The sequence below is a fragment of the Garra rufa genome, chromosome 10 (genome assembly GCF_049309525.1).
Source record: "Garra rufa chromosome 10, GarRuf1.0, whole genome shotgun sequence".
In the NCBI taxonomy this organism is placed as follows: domain Eukaryota; kingdom Metazoa; phylum Chordata; class Actinopteri; order Cypriniformes; family Cyprinidae; genus Garra; species Garra rufa.
The window spans coordinates 27,592,499-27,610,412 of record NC_133370.1 but is presented as its reverse complement, the minus strand read 5'-3'; the positions used below and the strand labels follow the sequence as shown (position 1 = coordinate 27,610,412).

At 36.6% G+C, this 17,914-nt stretch overlaps 1 protein-coding gene across 1 annotated transcript; it reads right to left on the bottom strand.

The window, feature by feature from the left end:
- Nucleotides 1-430: 430 nt before the first annotated feature.
- LOC141344322 (mediator of RNA polymerase II transcription subunit 26-like) lies at nucleotides 431-8,035 on the bottom strand. The gene is made up of 3 exons (XM_073849181.1): nucleotides 7,744-8,035; nucleotides 3,928-4,002; nucleotides 431-2,430 (listed from the first exon to the last, which is right to left on the bottom strand). Exons 1-3 carry the CDS (start codon nucleotides 7,813-7,815, stop codon nucleotides 802-804), a joined length of 1,776 nt encoding a protein of 591 aa, XP_073705282.1. The 5' UTR covers nucleotides 7,816-8,035; the 3' UTR covers nucleotides 431-801.
- Nucleotides 8,036-17,914: the final 9,879 nt, after the last annotated feature.

The window sequence follows — 17,914 nt, the reverse complement described above, 5'->3', positions numbered from 1 at the left end:
CGTCCACTGCGTTTGCTTCTAGCACATCAATACTTTCTCTTTATCCATATTTTTCTTTTTACAATTATCTAGGCAAACAGATTTGTTTAAAATATTGTTTTATTTAACACATCTAAAAATAGATTGCTTTTGTCTCATAAGAAAATCACGTATATTAAATAAATCGAGAAGGAAATGTCAAGCGAGAAATGACAGAATGGAATGTCGGGATCTACTTAGCAATTAGCACACGTACGTGAGAGCCGCTGTGGGAAAACAATGTATTTATATATGCCTCATGTACATCACAAATAAGGGGACAAATGTGTGATGCGAACAGAAAAGCCTCAAACATATCTGCACATCTTAGTGGATAACCTTCTGCTAGGAGGAAGAAAAAAAAAAAAGATATGGAAAACAAAAATGGTCAAATAAATAGATGCATACATGATAAGAAACTTTTATAATTTATTCTTTGTCACATAAAGCTTTTTGTAACTGCCAAAAAATGTTCTCGACTTGCTTTTTTAAACATATCTGTACTGCTCAATGCTTGCTCAGACCCTCCTATTCACATGTTGTGCAAGAACTGGCCCAGTTTAATCCCTGCGAGCCATTATATACAACCCTTGTTTGCAAATTCTTGTTGGTAGCAGCACATTACAAACAGGACGTCACTTCAGCTCCGTCTTGTGGAACAACCGCCGTCGGTTCGTTCTTTACACCTGTAAGATGAACCTAGTACAGAGTGGCAAGGAGAGTCACTTCCATCTCCTTCGACTCACAGTGGGAACATTGACAACTTTTCCAAGCCCTGTTCTCTCAGTCTAGGCAAACGTATGGCAGGATGTTCAATTTACTCTCATCACCGTGAGGATCCAACCCTATGCACTCTGTCCAATCAAACCAGGCTCCCTTGGTGTCATAACAACCGTTCACTCCTGGCCAGTGCTCGTTGTGTATTCTGAGAAGGTCCTCATTCGTTACGTCCCGAGAAACCCCGGGGAGTTCTGTCGTGGAGCTGCTCGGTACTAAAACGTGCATTTTTCTGGACTCTTTGACGTCGTGCTCCTCGCGCTTTAAATATTCAGTCATGAAAAAGTGCGCCCCGTGGGTCTGTGCTCCAGACGATGTGAGAACATTGCTCTGAAGGTTAAGGTACGATTGAATGATTTCATTTCTGGAGAGCTCTTTCCAGTTCGTCTGTTGAAAGGGGTTGGGAACCGACGTAGGCGTCTTTTGCGGCGGCATCTCAGTCCGCACCGAAGGCTCTGCAACCGGCGGGACTTGGCACTCAGGCTCATGGTGGGATTCTTTCGGAGTGAGGGGTTTAATCTGTCCGGTCACCGGGTCGAAAGTCAACCTACGCTCTTTTAAACGCACGGGTTTGGTCCTGTCCTCTGAGGACTGCCCCTGAAGGTTTACCGTGTAGTCTCTGGGTCTGTATTTCTTGCGCTTTTTGCCTTCCAAGTTGGAGGTCGCTCCATCCCGCTCACCCTTGGTCTCCGCGGCCTCTAAGCTGTGTGTGGCGAGCGGGGAGCCGGAGAGCGTCTCCGGCATTGCAGTGCTGTGTGGGGGCTGGGAGAGTCTATCCGTCGACCTGTGCAAGTGCATCGAGCCTTCCAGCCCCACAGACGACGGACCGTCGCTGATGCACAGCTGGGCCGGCGACGTTAAAGGCTGCAGCATGGGCAAAGGAGAGGGCACTTGGGCTGAATTCTGAGCCGGGCTCGAGAGAGTCCCTTTTGGTGCATATGTTGAAGACCTCTTGGCCATGGTCTCGTGCGTTACGCTGCGCGGACTCGAGGAGTACCGAGGGCTTTTGGGCTGATGCTGCCCACCTCCATCCATTCTCGCATGCTGCTGTAACACTGATGTTTTGAGTAAGGAGGAAGTGCTAGGTAGTTTAGTAAGCCCCGGAGAGCTCGGATGAGGCTTCACAGCATTGACAGGGATTTTGTTGTGCCTGTCGTTCTCAAGGTGCTCCACGCGGATTCTGTCAGACGGTACATCGTCGTCTTTATCCGGGAGTGGCTCGGGGCTCCCCCTGATTCCATTTGATTGCGGGGAAGAGGAAAACATTGGCTCGTAAAGGGATGTCTTTGTTATTTTGGCCGGCAGGTGCGGACTATCCCTTTGCTCCCCCCGCCGCTTTCGGCTGCTGGATTTCTCTGCCTTTGGGGAGTATGTGTTATGGATGTCATTCCTGGTTTTGAGCTCTGGAGCAACCTTGCTGGGAGGGGGGACCGCCGGAGGAGTGTCTGTCCGGCACGGGTGAGCACCGCCATTGGCAGAACCCGGGACATTTGGCGCGCCTCTCGCCGGAGTGTCACTTTGGCCGGGCTCAATCAGCTTCTGCCAGTTCCGCAGGAGTTTCTTGGCACGTTTGGCAAGGTCCTCATCCTTTGTTTTCTTTCTCACATCATTAATCAGCTTTCCCAAGCGGGTTTCCTGCATTAAAAAGAAAACATCAAAGAAAATGTCTTCACAAAAAGTATTTTGTCAGTCAAACTAATACCATGCGGTAGAGTAATGATAGACAATATAACTAGTTGTTAAATCTGACATCAAGCAAAAGTTTAGGGTCAAAATACTTAGATCCCAAAAGCAAACAACAAACAGTGCTAATATGCAGTTGAAGTCAAAAGTTTACATGAAGAATCTGCAAAATGTTAATTTTACCAAAGAGAGATAATACAAAATGCATGTTTTTTTTATTACTGACCTGAATAAAATATTTCACATAAAAGACATTTACATACAATCCTTAAGAGAAAATATTAGTTGAATTTGAAAATGACGTGGTTCAAAAGTTTACATACACTTGATTCTTAATATGGTGTTGTTACCTGAATTGATTTTTTTTTTGTTTAGTGATAGTTGTTCATGAGTCCCTTATATAAAACTAAGTCCCTTAGTTTTATTTTCCACAAATATTTTGGATTTTAAGCATTTTTGTGTATTTGAACCCTTTCCAACAATGACTGTATGATTTTGATATCCATCTTTACACACTGAGGACAACTGAGGGACTCATATGCAACTATTACAGAAGGTTCAAACGCTCACTGATGCTTCAGAAGGAAACACAATGCATTAAGACCAGGGGGTGAAAATGTTTAGAATTTGAAGATCAGGGTAAACACTTATTTTGTCTTCTGGAAAACATGTAACCATCCTCTGTAGCTTCTGAAGGGCAGTACTAAATGAAAAAAATATGATATTTAGACAAAATAAAAAAGATGTACACATATTCATTCTATTCAAAAGTTTACACCCTGGCACATTATTCATCGTATTTTCTTCTGAAGCATCAGTGAGCATTTGAATGTTCTCTAATAGTTGCTTATGAGTCCCTCAGTTGTCCTCAGTGTGAAAATATGGATCTCAAAATCAGTCATTTTCAGAAAATCCAAACAATTTGTAGGACCTAAAGGATTTTTCTGAAGAACAGTGGGCAGATCAACTGTTCAGGACAAACAAGGGACTCATGAACAACTATCACTAAAAAATGGACTATATGTAAACATCTTGACTATATGTGAATATCTTTTCCAGGTCAGTACTAAATAAATAATTTTAAAAAAAAACATGCATTTTGTTTGATCCCTCTTATTTTGGTAAAATAATTAACATTTTGCAGATTCTACAATTTGTATGTAAACTTTTGACTTTAACTGTATCCTCATGGTGTGGTATCACTACTGAAAAATCATTCTTAACTTTTTCTCCAAATCAAAATCTGAGGAAGCCAATTAGTGATTTATCTTTTCTTAATTGTTTAAATATTGTGTGTGACATTGTAAGTTTGAAAACAATGAGCTTTTAAAAGCTTAGCTTAAAAAGATAATATTCACGCATAAAATATAGAGGTACTTTTGGACCCGTAAAGAGTATTTGGTCAGATTGATATCATATTACTGATGATTAGTGCACAACTTTACCAACCTCAAGTGCTTCTTTGGTGATAGGGTACTTCTCCAAATTGGTGATAACATCAAGAACTGCAACCATGTTACAGATCTGTTCAGGAAGACAGACAGTTTAACACACAAGCCTGATATGACACAAACTATAAAACACTGTCCAAGATAACGGGTAGAGAAAAATGTTGGAATCCTATTCTAAAGCAGGAGGTGTTCAAACTAAAAACTGAAATACACTGCACATCTTTCACTTGCATTTACTGTCTGGAGGAGTCAATGCTAGTTGCCCAAAGTCAGTCAGTAGAGATGGGTACCAAGAACTGGTATTTTTTTGGACAGGTGCGTAAGTGGGACAATACTGGACTACAGATAGGACAATCGATACTTGTGTTGCTTTATCTTTATCTATACTTCAATGTTAATGACGAATTACAAGCTGCTGCTTGTCATTTTCCTTCACTTAATGATGTGACGTTTGCTAGACGTGCATGTGATATCCATGTGCAAGTGTGATGTGTGTGTTTGCGTGCAGACAATCAGTCATGGCAGCAAGGGTAAAACTTTCAAAAGTGTGGGCTCATGTTACAAAACTAAGTTAGGGTGACCATAAGTCCTCTTTTCCCCGGACATGTTCTCTTTTTAGACCTAAAAATGCGTCCGGTCGGGATTTCTAAATTGCCCAAATTGTGGATTGGCACCGTGGCTTTTGCTTTCTACAGTCGCCATTCATTATGTGCCTTTTTGCACTAAAGCCCTACACGGGACGGGACTGTATTCTTGATGCCACTCCTGCTGAATTTCGGGCCATTATCGCCTGTTCTCGCAATCATTCCAATATTTAATATAATTTTCGTGCATCAGGGAGCAGCTACCCTATACAGAGTATTTAAATCTATTTTGAATGAGCGTCTGTTCACTTTCGCGACCACACGCACTCTGTCCTACACGGAGCATATCTTACAAGTAAATCCTCCAGCATGATTTGTTGGTCATCTCTCCTTACTTTTGTCTTGACCCATGATCAGTTAAATTTGATTACGGTTGCAAAAATTTGAAAAATGTCCAGTAAATATCAGAAACATTTCAGAAATTTTGTCAGAGCATCTCCTAGCAAAGAGGTACACGTTTCTGCATGAGTTTTGAAACGTCCCTCAAGTCGTTTAGGCCGCATTTACTGTATGTTATATGGTTTAAGTGACCTAATTATAATTTTTCCACTCACGTGGCACAGACCAAATATGACCGAGGAACATGTAAGCAGGAAAAAAAGCACATGAATTCTGATATTCTCAGATCGGCTTCACGTCTCATTCATACAAAATCTGATATGAATCGGATACGTGCTTTTGCACCTGCCATAAAAGTGGTCAGATCAGATATTCCCATCAATGCGAGTCATACATAATTGAAAAAAAAAACCCCAAAAAACAACGTTGGCGAATAAGGTCAACCCAGGTGAAGGATTTTCCGGGTCAGTATGTAGTGTTGCCAAGTCCGTGGTTTACTTGCAGAATTGGGCTACTTTTACACTGTTGCCGCGGGTTGTGTTTAATGCTGCCTTCATGTGATATGGGAAAGATGATGCTTTCCACTTGTGAAGTGGAAATTACCAGTGTGTCGTATTCAGGTGCTTTTGTTGTCGTAGTGAAGAGAAACATGGCGAACTCGGAATTTGTCCTCACATGCTACTTAGGTAAAAGTTTTAAAACGGTTATAAACTCCCTAATGCATCTGCTACAGGATGCATCAAAACGCAAACGGTAAATTATAGGCTGTATCTTATTGATCATGAATAGTAGAGTTGTTTTAAAGACAATACTTACTAATGGTTATTTTAGCTAGCCTATATATACATTTTTATATAAGCCTATATATAGTATATATATATTTTATAGCCTATATAAGTTTTTTTACTTTTAACATCACGCAATGTTTACCATTCATTATGGTTTCATTACTGTCCGCCATGTTGAAAGGTCAAAGTTTATCCCATCTCGGCAACTCGGGTATCATAAAAATTTTCGAGCTTTCCAGTGGAAATTACAACGTGAGTGGGTGTTCATGTGCAATTTCGATGTCGGATTTTGGTATTTACCATAATTACGATAGCACATGAAGGCAGCATTAGTCTGCAAGCTGAGGTGATCGCTCCCCGTTATTTTGACAGAGGAATTCTGCCTAATGGGAAGGACTGCGAAGAAATGCAATTGGGCTGGTTTTGTTTCGCAGACCTGGCAACCTGTCAGTTGTCAGTAACCCTGGGTTATTTCGCCAACTGTTTAGAGTAAAACCAGATACTGGATATGGGTCACTTTTAAAAGAAGGTGTAAGCTAGTCATCAAAAATAAAAAATAAAAAATAAAAAAGTCAGCAAGTGTATATATTTAAGGTTTTAAAATTTGTACCAATTTTGTAAAGAAGCACAGTGTAGTCCAGCCTTTAGCTATAAAGAATATCACATGAAGTTGTTCAGTGTCTAATATAAGGAAATACAATTAAAAACTGCACTGAGACTTGGCACACAACCAAAATTATGTTTCCACATTCTTTTGTGTCAGACATAGGATTTTAAAACAAAGGTGATAAACTGTAGTTTATCAGTTACAATAAGTTTTGTCATAGACATCACACCTCTCATTCACAGTGAGTGTGAAAAAGTCTGAACAACTTTTAAATCTGTGGAAGCAGAAACTGTTCACAAACACTACTCTTTACTCAATAGACAACAGGTTTACACTATTTACTCCAGGGCAGCATTCTGATCCTCCTGACCTTAACCTGCCAATTTAATCCCAAGAGACTAGTGAATAATGTAATAAAGAATGTATGAATAGACAAACTTCAAGAAGAATACATAAATAGTTAAGTGTGTATGAAATTAATTAAAAATAAAACCCGTCCAGTTTACTCACCATAAAATCTCCAGAAAGACTTAAAATTGGGAATATTTACTGTGACGTTTATTTCCTAAACCCTCTACGCTGATTGTTCCCCTCATGCTCCTCATTTTCATGGCGAGTTGTTAGCCTAGTAAAACATTCAATGTGGCTGTCACATTTTCCAGTCAGCCAGCAGGTTAGCTCTAACGTTAGTTAGGTCTGCATCCCCAGTTAGCACAGCAACGTAGCCGGAACAGCTACCAGCTGTGTGCTCGGGTCAGTTCAACCACGTTCAGAAACACCCAGGACAGCCAAGACCACAAATCCACGACTGTCTGAAGGCATCAGCTGAGGTTTAATCTCTCTTGGTGATACAGAATCAAGCTAACTCACTGCTCTCAGCATGAATTCATCTGCTAGCGCTTTGCTAATGCCACAGTGTCAGCTAACCACATATAACGAGCTCCTATTAGCCAAGATATGTCGTGTACAAGCAGGAAACAACAGACAATGTTCACTGGCGGCTTTAGGGATATTGTTAAACTTACAAAAGCGAGAAACGAGCAGAGAATACTTTAAATCTGACCCAAAGCTCAATAGCTGATAGCTTGACATGAAACAGCTAGCGGACAACAGGCTTCCCATAACATGTCATGTGTCTGATCGCAACATGCAGCTTAAATCGAGGTGGCCGCTTTTATGATAGCTCTCAATGCATGTTTATGTTTAAACGCAGGGTTCTCCTGCGTCCGCCCGGTTGTTCTGTTAGCGTATGGTAAGCGCAGCGCAGGGTAAATGTGGCTCCCGTCAGTTAGCGCACTGCTAATGGGAGCTCCACATCTGCTCTGCCATACATTTAGACGCTCGATACGGCGTTTGGCGGCTCGAAAGGCGTTTCTAACTGTGTCGTGTCGGGGAAAGTGAGCTCTGGTCTGCAGGAGAGTGAGTGGGTTACTCACATTGCTGTGGCTATCGATGGCCTGCAGCAGCCGGTCTCTCATCTGCTGCGGGGTTGCGGAGGCCGTTGTCATTGCCTGCTCGGTGCGAATCGGCCGACGGGGGAAAAATCCTCCGGATTCAAGGGCTTAGTGGATTGCAGGAACTCACAGACCTCTCGGGAGGATTGAGAAGTGGCGGAACCACATGTTTCTGATGTGATTGTTGGCTTGAGAAATGGTGTATGTGTGTGTTCAGTTGGGAGATGAAGGTTCGACGGTTGTCGTGTCTCTCCGCCTCATTGCGTCGAGCGCTCTCACCGATCTCATGAACTCCACTGGATCAAAACCTCCGGCCCGCTGCATTATGGGAGAGCGCGACGCCGCGTGACGCCATCACGCAGGTTCAAATCAATTCAGACAAACAATGATGCAGAACGCAGACGGTTATTAGAATAGGACAACAAACTCGGTAATTGCTGGTTTTTAACGAGTGTGCTGAAATAACAAACGTTTTATAGATTAAATATATGCACATGATATAAACAACGATGTATAAAGATTGTAGATAACATTCGAGGTTCTAGATATCAAAAATATATAAATAAATCAAAAGAGGAAGAGGAAGTCACTTCACTATCTAGCAACATACAGTACACTGCCAGTCAAACGTTTTTGAACAGTAAGAGTAATTTTTTTTTAATTTAAAGAAGTCTCTTTTGCTTACCAAGCCTGAATTTATTTGATCCAAAGTATGGCAAAAATAGTCAAATTCTTAACTATTTTTACTATTTAAAATAACTGCTTTCTATTTGAATATATTTTCAAATGTAATTTATTTCTGTGGTTTCAAAGCTGATTTTTAGCACCATTACTCCAGTCTTCAGGGCCACATGATCCTTCAGAAATCATTCTAATATTCTGATGTGCTGCTCAAAAACATTATTGTGTTGAAAACAGGTTTCTTTGATGAATAGAAAGTTCAAAAGAACAGCATTTATCTTTTTTTTTTTTTCAGATAAATGCTGATCTTTGGATCTTTCTATTCACCTCCTGAAAAAAAAATACTTAACTGTTTTAAATATTGAAAATAATAATAAATGTTTCTTAATCAGCATATTAGAATGATTTCTGAAGGATCATGTGACACTGAAGACTGGAGTAATGATGCTGAAAATGTATCTTTGATCACAGGAATTAATTACATTTTAAAATCTATTCAAATAGAAAGCAGTTATTTTAAACAGTAAAAAATATTTCACAATATTACTGTTTTTGCTGTACTTTGGACCAAGCAAATGCAGGCTTGGTGAGTTGAAGTGACTTCTTTATATATAAAAAAAAATTGTGATATCATTAGTGAAAATGATAGTGAATTTAGGAATATCAATTTTCTAATAGCTTGCCATTTTTAATAGTAAGACCATTTTTATTTATGTACATGGAACTTAACCTAATAATATTAATTAACTGTATAAAAGATTTTTATTTTTGTATCCTACGGTACTTAAAATAGCACTGATAGTTAGAAAATATATTTACTTCTCTTTTTATAAATCAAATTTCTATCCACATTTTTTCCAGTAAGAGTGGGCGCAGCCATGTGTACATTTTATTAATTGTTACCATGGTATTTTAATGTATTATCCTAGTTATGAACTGAAACAAACAGTGCAAACAATTTTACCGTTTACTGCACATTGTTATTCTTCTCGTCATTTCCCTATGGTGGATAATGAACCAGAAGTCTCACCCATAGGCTTACCTTATGGTTAAAGAAATCACATTACAATTCTTTCCAATGTTACTACACTATTTTTGGAGTCTATAATTATAAAATAGTTATACGTGCATACCTACTTTCTCTATCTGAATGTTTTGGAGCACAGAGAAAAATCATACAAACAAATATGCTTTTTAAACATTTTTATTCAATTCAATAAACAAATATTAATGCAAAGGTACAAAGACTTAAGCTTCCACACAGAAAAATACAGTAAGGACAATGGAATTTAAGCTTGATAACATTTTGTTTTAAATAAGTAGCACACTTACAAAGCCCACAATGTTTTATATTCTTTCTTTTTTGTTTGTTTGTTTTCTATATTTCATAGAAAACATGTAGTAATAGGAACATATTTTCCTTTTGTTTTAAAGGGTCAGATAAACCAAACCACAAAGCTGCAGAGCTATGTTCCTGAAAGCTAGGTTTGCATATTTGGTGAGTATAGTTACGTCTAGTTGCAAAAAAATTGGATTAACGTCTGAACTTTGCAGTCAAATGTATGTGCAACATCTGAATTATCATACATTGAAAAAATAGAAATTAGCTGCCTTTGTATAGATATGAACCACCGAGACAGTTCACATTCATTAAATGCGCATACTGTAGAGTATTTTAAACTTTTTTTGTCAGATATGCGTTTCAGTTCCACTGGGTTGCATTATCAAGTTGTCTCTTTAGCACTATAACAATGTTTTTTTGTACATAAAGAAAAAAAAAAATACAAAACCACTTCATCAAAAAATGATATTTCCAGTTGCAAAAGTTTTAGTAATGCACTAGTAGAGAGTTATACTCGGAGCTTGGTAACTGCGAAAAAGCAGGACATCACATCGAGACTTGCGGGTATTTTAATATTCAGTACCATGCAGCAAAAGTTCACCCAATATAAAGCAGGATTTTCAGTGTTAAAGGCTGAAGACATAGAGAGTCTCATGTAAATGTTTGGCCCTGGGAGAGATTATACATCAAAAACACGGTTTAAATACGGTTGTCCTAAAATACCAAAGTAAATTCTTACCGTTGGTCAACAAAGACACTAGGTAGTTGCTGTGGCAAACTGACAATTACTCAAGAGCATCTTTATACTGAAGACATAACAGTAGCAGACCATAGCTGAAGCACAACTTCAGTTTAAAAAAAAATAAAAAATACAAACAACAAACTTTGGCTTTTTTTTCAATGGCTTGTCAATTAGAGAACGAATGCATGTATTGTATACCACACATGTACAGTATTTTTCTAGCTTTCTATAAACAGGGCATTTTGGCAAGTAACTACATAAGCCCATTTCCACCACTGAATAAAAAAAAAAAAAGATATTGCAACTTTTTATATCACAATGCTGACTCTTTTTTTTTTAGAATTGTGAGACATCAACTTCAGTTATAAAGTTAGAATTGCGAGACATACACTAACAATTCTGACTTTTTTCTCAGAATTGCGTAATATAAACTCACAATTGTGAGAAATAAAGTCAGGATTGTGTGATAAAAACGCACAATTCTGGGTTTTTTCTAAAAAAAAATGCGAGTTTGTATCTCATAATTCAGACGTTTTTCTCACAATTCAGACTTTTTTTCTTGAAAATGCGAGTTTGCATCTCACTATTCAAACTTTTTCCTCACAATTCTGACTTTTTTCTTAAACATTTTTTCATTTTTTTCTTGAAAATACGAGATTGCGTCTTGCAATTCTGACTTTTTTCCTGCATAGTTTGTGTCGCAATTCTGACTTTTTTCTCAGAATTGCGTGATAAAGTAAACTCAATTGCGAGAAACCAAGTTAGAATTGCATGATAAAAAGGCACAATTCTGAGATTTTTCACAATTTTGACTTTTCTCAGAATTGTGTGATATAAACTCAGTTGCGAGAAATAGTCTGAATTGTGTAATAAGTAATTTTTCTCTCGAAAATGTGAATTCGTATCTCACAATTCAGACACTTTCCTCACAATTCTGACTTTTTTTTTTTTTTTTTGAAAATGCGAGTTTGCATCTTGCAATTGTGACTTTTTTTCTTGACTTTTTTTCTGCAGTTTTTTTCTTGAAAATGCGAGTTTGCATCTTGCAATTCAGACTTTTTTTCTCAAAAATGCAAGTTCGTATCTCACATTTCGGAGTGTTTTCTCGCAATGCTGACTTTTTTCTTGAAAATGCAAGTTTGCATCTTGCAATTCAGACTTTTTACTTGAAAATGCGAGATTGCATCTTGCAATTCTGACTTTTTTCCCAGATAGTTTGTATGTCGCAATTCTGTTTTTTTTTCTTAGAATTGCGTGATATAAACTCAATTGCGAGAAACCAAGTTAGAATTGATTCAGTGTTTTCTTACAATTTTTTTTCCCAAAATTGTGATTTATAAACTCAGTTGAGAAATAAAGTCAGAATTGTGTAATAAGTCGAAAATGTTCAATTCAGACTTTTTTTTTTGAAAATGCGAGTTTGCATCTTGCAGTTTTGACTTTTTTCTTGACTTATTTTCTGCAGTTTTTTTTTTGAAAATGCGAGTTTGCATCTAGCAATTCAGACTTTTTTCCTTGCAATTCTGACTTTTTTTCTCGAAAATGCAAGTTCATATCTCACAATTCAGAGTGTATTCTCACAATTCTGACTTTTTTCTTGAAAATGCGAGTTTGCATCTAGCAATTCAGACTTTTTTCCTTGCAATTCTGACTTTTTTTCTCGAAAATGCAAGTTCATATCTCACAATTCGGAGTGTATTCTCACAATTCTGACTTTTTTCTTGAAAATGCGAGTTTGCATCTAGCAATTCAGACTTTTTTCCTTGCAATTCTGACTTTTTTTCTCGAAAATGCAAGTTCATATCTCACAATTCGGAGTGTATTCTCACAATTGTGACTTTTTTCTTGAAAATGCGAGTTTGCATCTAGCAATTCAGACTTTTTTCCTTGCAATTCTGACTTTTTTTCTCGAAAATGCAAGTTCATATCTCACAATTCGGAGTGTATTCTCACAATTCTGACTTTTTTCTTGAAAATGCGAGTTTGCATCTAGCAATTCAGACTTTTTTTTTTACTCAATCATTTTTTAATTTTTTTTTTTATTCAGTGACAAATCAGGCTTCCATAAATAACTGATCTGGTAATTATATATTTTTTTAAATGTATCTATGATTAGGCCTCATCTTAAAAAAAAAAATTCTAACTTTTTTGAATAGGTTAAAGATGGTTAAAAATCTATTGCCACACTCAAAAATAAGCATTTGCACAATTAAAAACCTATTCTTGTTCGAGACAAAAATAAACTATTTAAAATTAAAATCCTATTTATCATTTCCCTATATTATAGGGATATTTCTGGTCGTTTCAAGATATTAAACAGGATATCTTTAGATTTCAGATCAAAATGATTTTTACTTTTTTTAACATTGTAGCATTTGTAACATTGAGATGTATAAGTTAACAAAATAAAAACAGGTTAAATTTTAAATTGTATCCTGCAAATGAAAGATTCTGCATTATTAGGACACTTGTGAAATAATTTTTGAATGCAACGAAAACTGGCCAAGTCAGATATTTGGAAATCTAGAACTGAGTGTATAAAGCAACCACCGCAAAGAAATCACAAATCTACAACACACTGCGGCAAACGGACCTTGAGCATGTAAAGACAACTTTTACAGTACTTAAACATCAAATTCCCAATGCACGCACACACACACACACACACACACACACACACACAAACACAAACAAAACACAAAAAGAAAAGAATATCGGCCAGAAGCAAAGAGTTCTACTGCAAATACTACAAAACAAAGACGTAAGAGGATATTATTTTTTACAAAGCTTCAACAAGGTTCAGTGTTTAGAAGCTGAAAAGCAAAACTGCATGTACATTTGCAGCAGGGATTCTCTTATGATTTGGCTAGAAGTGTGAGCACACTTGATAATGAACACAGATTGGTGTGTTTAAACCATGAGATTGAGGAAAGTGTGAAACCCCTGAACAGAGGGACAGTATAGCGTCCACTTCAAGCATTTTAAAATGTAAAAACATACAGTTGTTCATTTAATTTATATATATATAGAATTTGTTTTTGTTTTTTTACATAATCCTGATATTTTATGATCTACTCTTATTTTTTAAAATATAGAAATGTATAAGTGTAGCATTTATATACGTGAAGACTGTGCATACATTAGATTCTGAATACGCTATGGGTTACACTGATGAAAGACCTTGTCTTGTCTCCATGCTCTCCTTTCTGGACCAGATTTGGTTCAATTCATGGTAACGATATACTATGATCCACAAATGAAGCTTTATAAAAGGTAAAACGCTGAATTGAGATGCAGAAAGGTAACCTGCCTTCTTGAATGCATTTCGTTAATATCGGGGAACTTTCATAGTTTTTCCTAACACTACATAAAAAAGTTCTTTTTTTTGCGTTGACCAAGTATAAAATCATAAATAGACAACAGATACTTTTTCCTCTTCAAAAATACTTGTCTTAGAGTAGAAGGCAAAGTCGGCCAAACAGAGGGGGGAAATAGACCCAGTGCACTTAACAGTCACTCAGAGGGGTGGAGGAAAAACAGAAAAATGAGGGAAAAATGGATTGGGTATCGATTAAAGTGCCAAGTAAATGTAGGAAGTGATGTAGTCATTTCACAAATGTCAAATAAAATATCAAAGATAAAAGTGCACAGCTTATCAATCACCAATACTTGTGATGGTCAGACATGCAAAATAATAATAATAATGAAAAAAAAAGGCTCACAGCTCAACAGCTATGAGTTTCTGTACAACGCAGCCTCTTGCAAAATGAAACGGAGGGGCCACAATAACGCAAAGGGCAGCTATTAAACACAAACGTCACAGTAACAAAAATAATGCTAGTTTCAGTAATATGTTTGGTCCTACATAAAAACATGAAATACATTCTGGTTTCAGCAACGCTGATCTTTTCAATGAGGCAGTCAAGTAAAAGATATAACAGTAAGTGATTACCTGACACATCCTTCCCGTCAATTATTTTACATTTTGAACACACGAAGCATGATCCTCATGAAAACAGTTGTCAGAGACAAAGCACATGTAGGTCATGCTTTTTTATACAGGAAATTTACACGGTGCAATCAGATCCCTTACAAGAACAATCCCTTAAACGCTTGCCGTGCATTAACTGCGTTTCTTTTTTTACTTTTTTGCTGACAAAAGACAAAGCAATCAACGTAACGAGTAAAATTCAGCTGCACGGACTCAGAACCCACAGATGCTGTACAAGCCGTACATCTGTTTGAGCCTTTAGTGTTTTTGTGATCTAGTATGTTTGATTATGCTTTGCATAGATATTAATCCAAATCCGATTATCCCCTTGTACTCCGAGAACTTTTACATGAATAACAAAGTTTCTTTCTGTTTATTTTCTTTTATATATAAAAGAAAATAAACATTAAGATCGTATTGATGTTTTCAATTTTGTAAACAAAATTCTCACACTTACAAAAGTGGCAAGAGTATAAAAGTCTGAGAAACATGAGAAAACGATGAAAGTGACACGATTTAAAAAGAGTAGTAAACCTCCCCGTTTGGGCATAATATGATATCAAAGCCACCAGAAGATTAATGAGAACTGTGCGCCAGGACAACCTCGTGATTTTTTTTTACAGTACCAGAAAACACCTTCAGCTACGGAGAAACAAAACGGACAAAAACAGCATCTTCAGCGTAAGGCAGAATCTGGTTATCACAGTGAATAGTTCTGATACATATATGCAAACGATCGTCATGATCACGTACTGTCTTCGTGTTTCTTTCGAATAAACAAGGAACTGACAAGTAATGCTAAATTTCAGCATCATTTTGACTGTACCAGTTACCATGGCTGAGATTACAGACCATACTGTACATTTAATATATAAGTGTTGATTTAAAACACCACCGTATCACTGGCATCAAAAATTTCCTAATGCATAACAAATTGCAAGGCAGTCGTTTACTAGCAACTGCCTTTTACATTGTTTGTGTGCATACAATGCACATATTAAAGGGATCGTTCACCCAAAAATTAAAGTTCTGTTATTATTTACGGACTCTCATGTCTTTCCAAACTTGCATGAGTTTTTTGGGTTCATATGATGAAAGTTAATGGGTCAAAAGTTTTTTTTCTTTCCAAATTCAGTTTTTTTTAACCGTTTAAGTTTTCTAGACTCTGTTTTAATGGTTTAAAAAAAATACAACCCAAGCCCATGAAAATATGTGCCTCTATATACATTTCTGACCCTGGACCACAAAACCAAAATTAGGATAGGACAATTTGATCGACATACAACTATTTGAAAATCTGTAATCTGAGGGTGCAAAAAAAATCTAAATATTGAGAAAAATCGCCTTTAAAATGGTTCAAATGAACTTCTTAATGCATATTACTAATCAAAAATTATGTTTTAATATATTTACTGTAGGAAATTTACTATAGAACATGATCTTTAATAAATATCCTAATGATTTGTGGCATTAAAGAAAGATCGACTGGTTTTGTGGTCCATTTCTGCAACATCGTAATTACGTACCTTACTGCGCATTTGCGTACCTGTAAATCATACTTTGTGTATAAAGTAATAAAAGTTGTCAGAATTTCACTGCCTCTAATGTTCATTTAAACTGGAAACTGCAGTGATACAGACATATAGGTTTGCAGAAATGTGTATAGAAGCACACCTTTCCATTGAGCCTATGTTGTAAAAATATCAATCAAAAAGTAAGTCTAATTAATTAAAAATCATGAAACTTAAATAATTCAACAGCAATTTATTAAATGCAAAAACTATTTTTTTTACCAAATTCTGTATTTTTTTTTTTTTTATAATTTTCTGGATTCTATTTTAATGGATTTATTAAATTTTCATAATCAAAAGCATCTCTAATTAATACTTTATTCTTATTTTATTTACTTATTTTTTCTCAGAAATACTGTGCTTTGTATTTACATTTTTCTGGTAAATATTCCTTAAATACAATTTTGCAATAATAATGTTATTATTAGTAGTAGTACCATCATTACATTAAGTAATATATTTTTGTCACAATTTCTTCAAGTTAAACCAAACTTTTATTTTGACAGGTTGCTGTGAAGACCTTTAAGTTTCTGTTTGTATTTGATAAGACGATGGATTTTCTCAAAAGAAACGGTAAAGGCTCATGAAGTGAGAAAGGCTAAAAACACAGCACGCTTCAGTACGTGTAGTAAATGAAACCGTGCGTCTGCGCCATTCATTCACACAGAGATACGCAGAACATGTAGGATTCGTATTTAAATAGTATTTTGCAGCTTAATATTCACAGACACTAGTCCATATCACGTTTTGATTTAAGTGTACTGACCTACTTTAGATTTATTTCATCCAAATTCTACGACATTACGCTTTATACAGTAAATTATGTTTTTATGACTGGATTCTGCGATCCCGTCAACGTTTTCCTCAATCGCTGAAATCATATGAAAGTGAAAGTCAATCAAGTCCAAAGCAAAACGCTTAGGGCTTTGGACTTCATTGAATTTCACTGTATGTACAAAAACAGTTCTTAAAAATATTTTTTTCGACAGAAAAATTGTTTCACACAGGTTTGAAACAACACAAGGGTTAGCAAATGATGACTGAACTTTTCATTTTTGGCTAAATAATCCTATTAAACTGTAATGTGTATTTGATATTAAGATTTCCAGTTGTACACTTTTCAACCAGATTAATTTAATCATCCTGAGCCAAACTAGCACTGTACCACTATCTGAGCACGACGTGACAAAACTAGACATCTATAAAACATTACAATCATATGTTCAGACTGCACTGAAGTACATTAGTGTTGATGTGTAAAGATAAACATGTCGCAGGTGCATGAAAACTGCCCTTAAAATGGGGAGGATTAACACTCCTTTTTAACCATTAATGTTTTCACAAGCAAGAAATATTTATATAGGAAAATAAATTAAAACGATCATACCAAACAATGTTTTTGGTGGCATATGCATGTATAAAAGTGCATAACTTAATATTCGTATTTAAAGAAAAAGGAAAGTAACAGGCATATATGGCAGGCATCAAAGGGGCTTCTACAGGGGATGAAATGGAAGAACACATGTTTGAACATCAAGGGGATCTTATGTAGTGTCGCATTCTCTTATATAGAGCAAAAGGAACCACAATTGCTGAGGTGCGAGTGTATTATCCTAAGAAACGATTGGGCTGCTTGCTCAAAAGGTTGATTCGTTAGATGTGGCAGCACTGCTTTCCCGTTTTTCCCCTAGCATGCTGTGGCAACATTCTCAGCAATCTCTTCCCATAGGATGGGCTTTGAGAAACAGGGTCAAGTGTCCCCCAGACATGCTGCTTCTCTCACACTGATCTCAAAGAAGGGCAAATGAACATCGTATACCTAAAGA

What these genes read in the sequence shown, in the direction of transcription:
- LOC141344322 (XM_073849181.1), bottom strand. Translation starts at nt 7,815, where the DNA reads ATGACAACGGCCTCCGCAACCCCGCAGCAGATGAGAGACCGGCTGCTG. An exon ending in CCATCGATAGCCACAGCAAT is followed by an intron (nt 4,003 to 7,743) that starts GTGAGTAACCCA and finishes CTTCCTGAACAG; the next exon opens with ATCTGTAACATGGTTGCAGT. An exon ending in TCACCAAAGAAGCACTTGAG is followed by an intron (nt 2,431 to 3,927) that starts GTTGGTAAAGTT and finishes TTTTTAATGCAG; the next exon opens with GAAACCCGCTTGGGAAAGCT.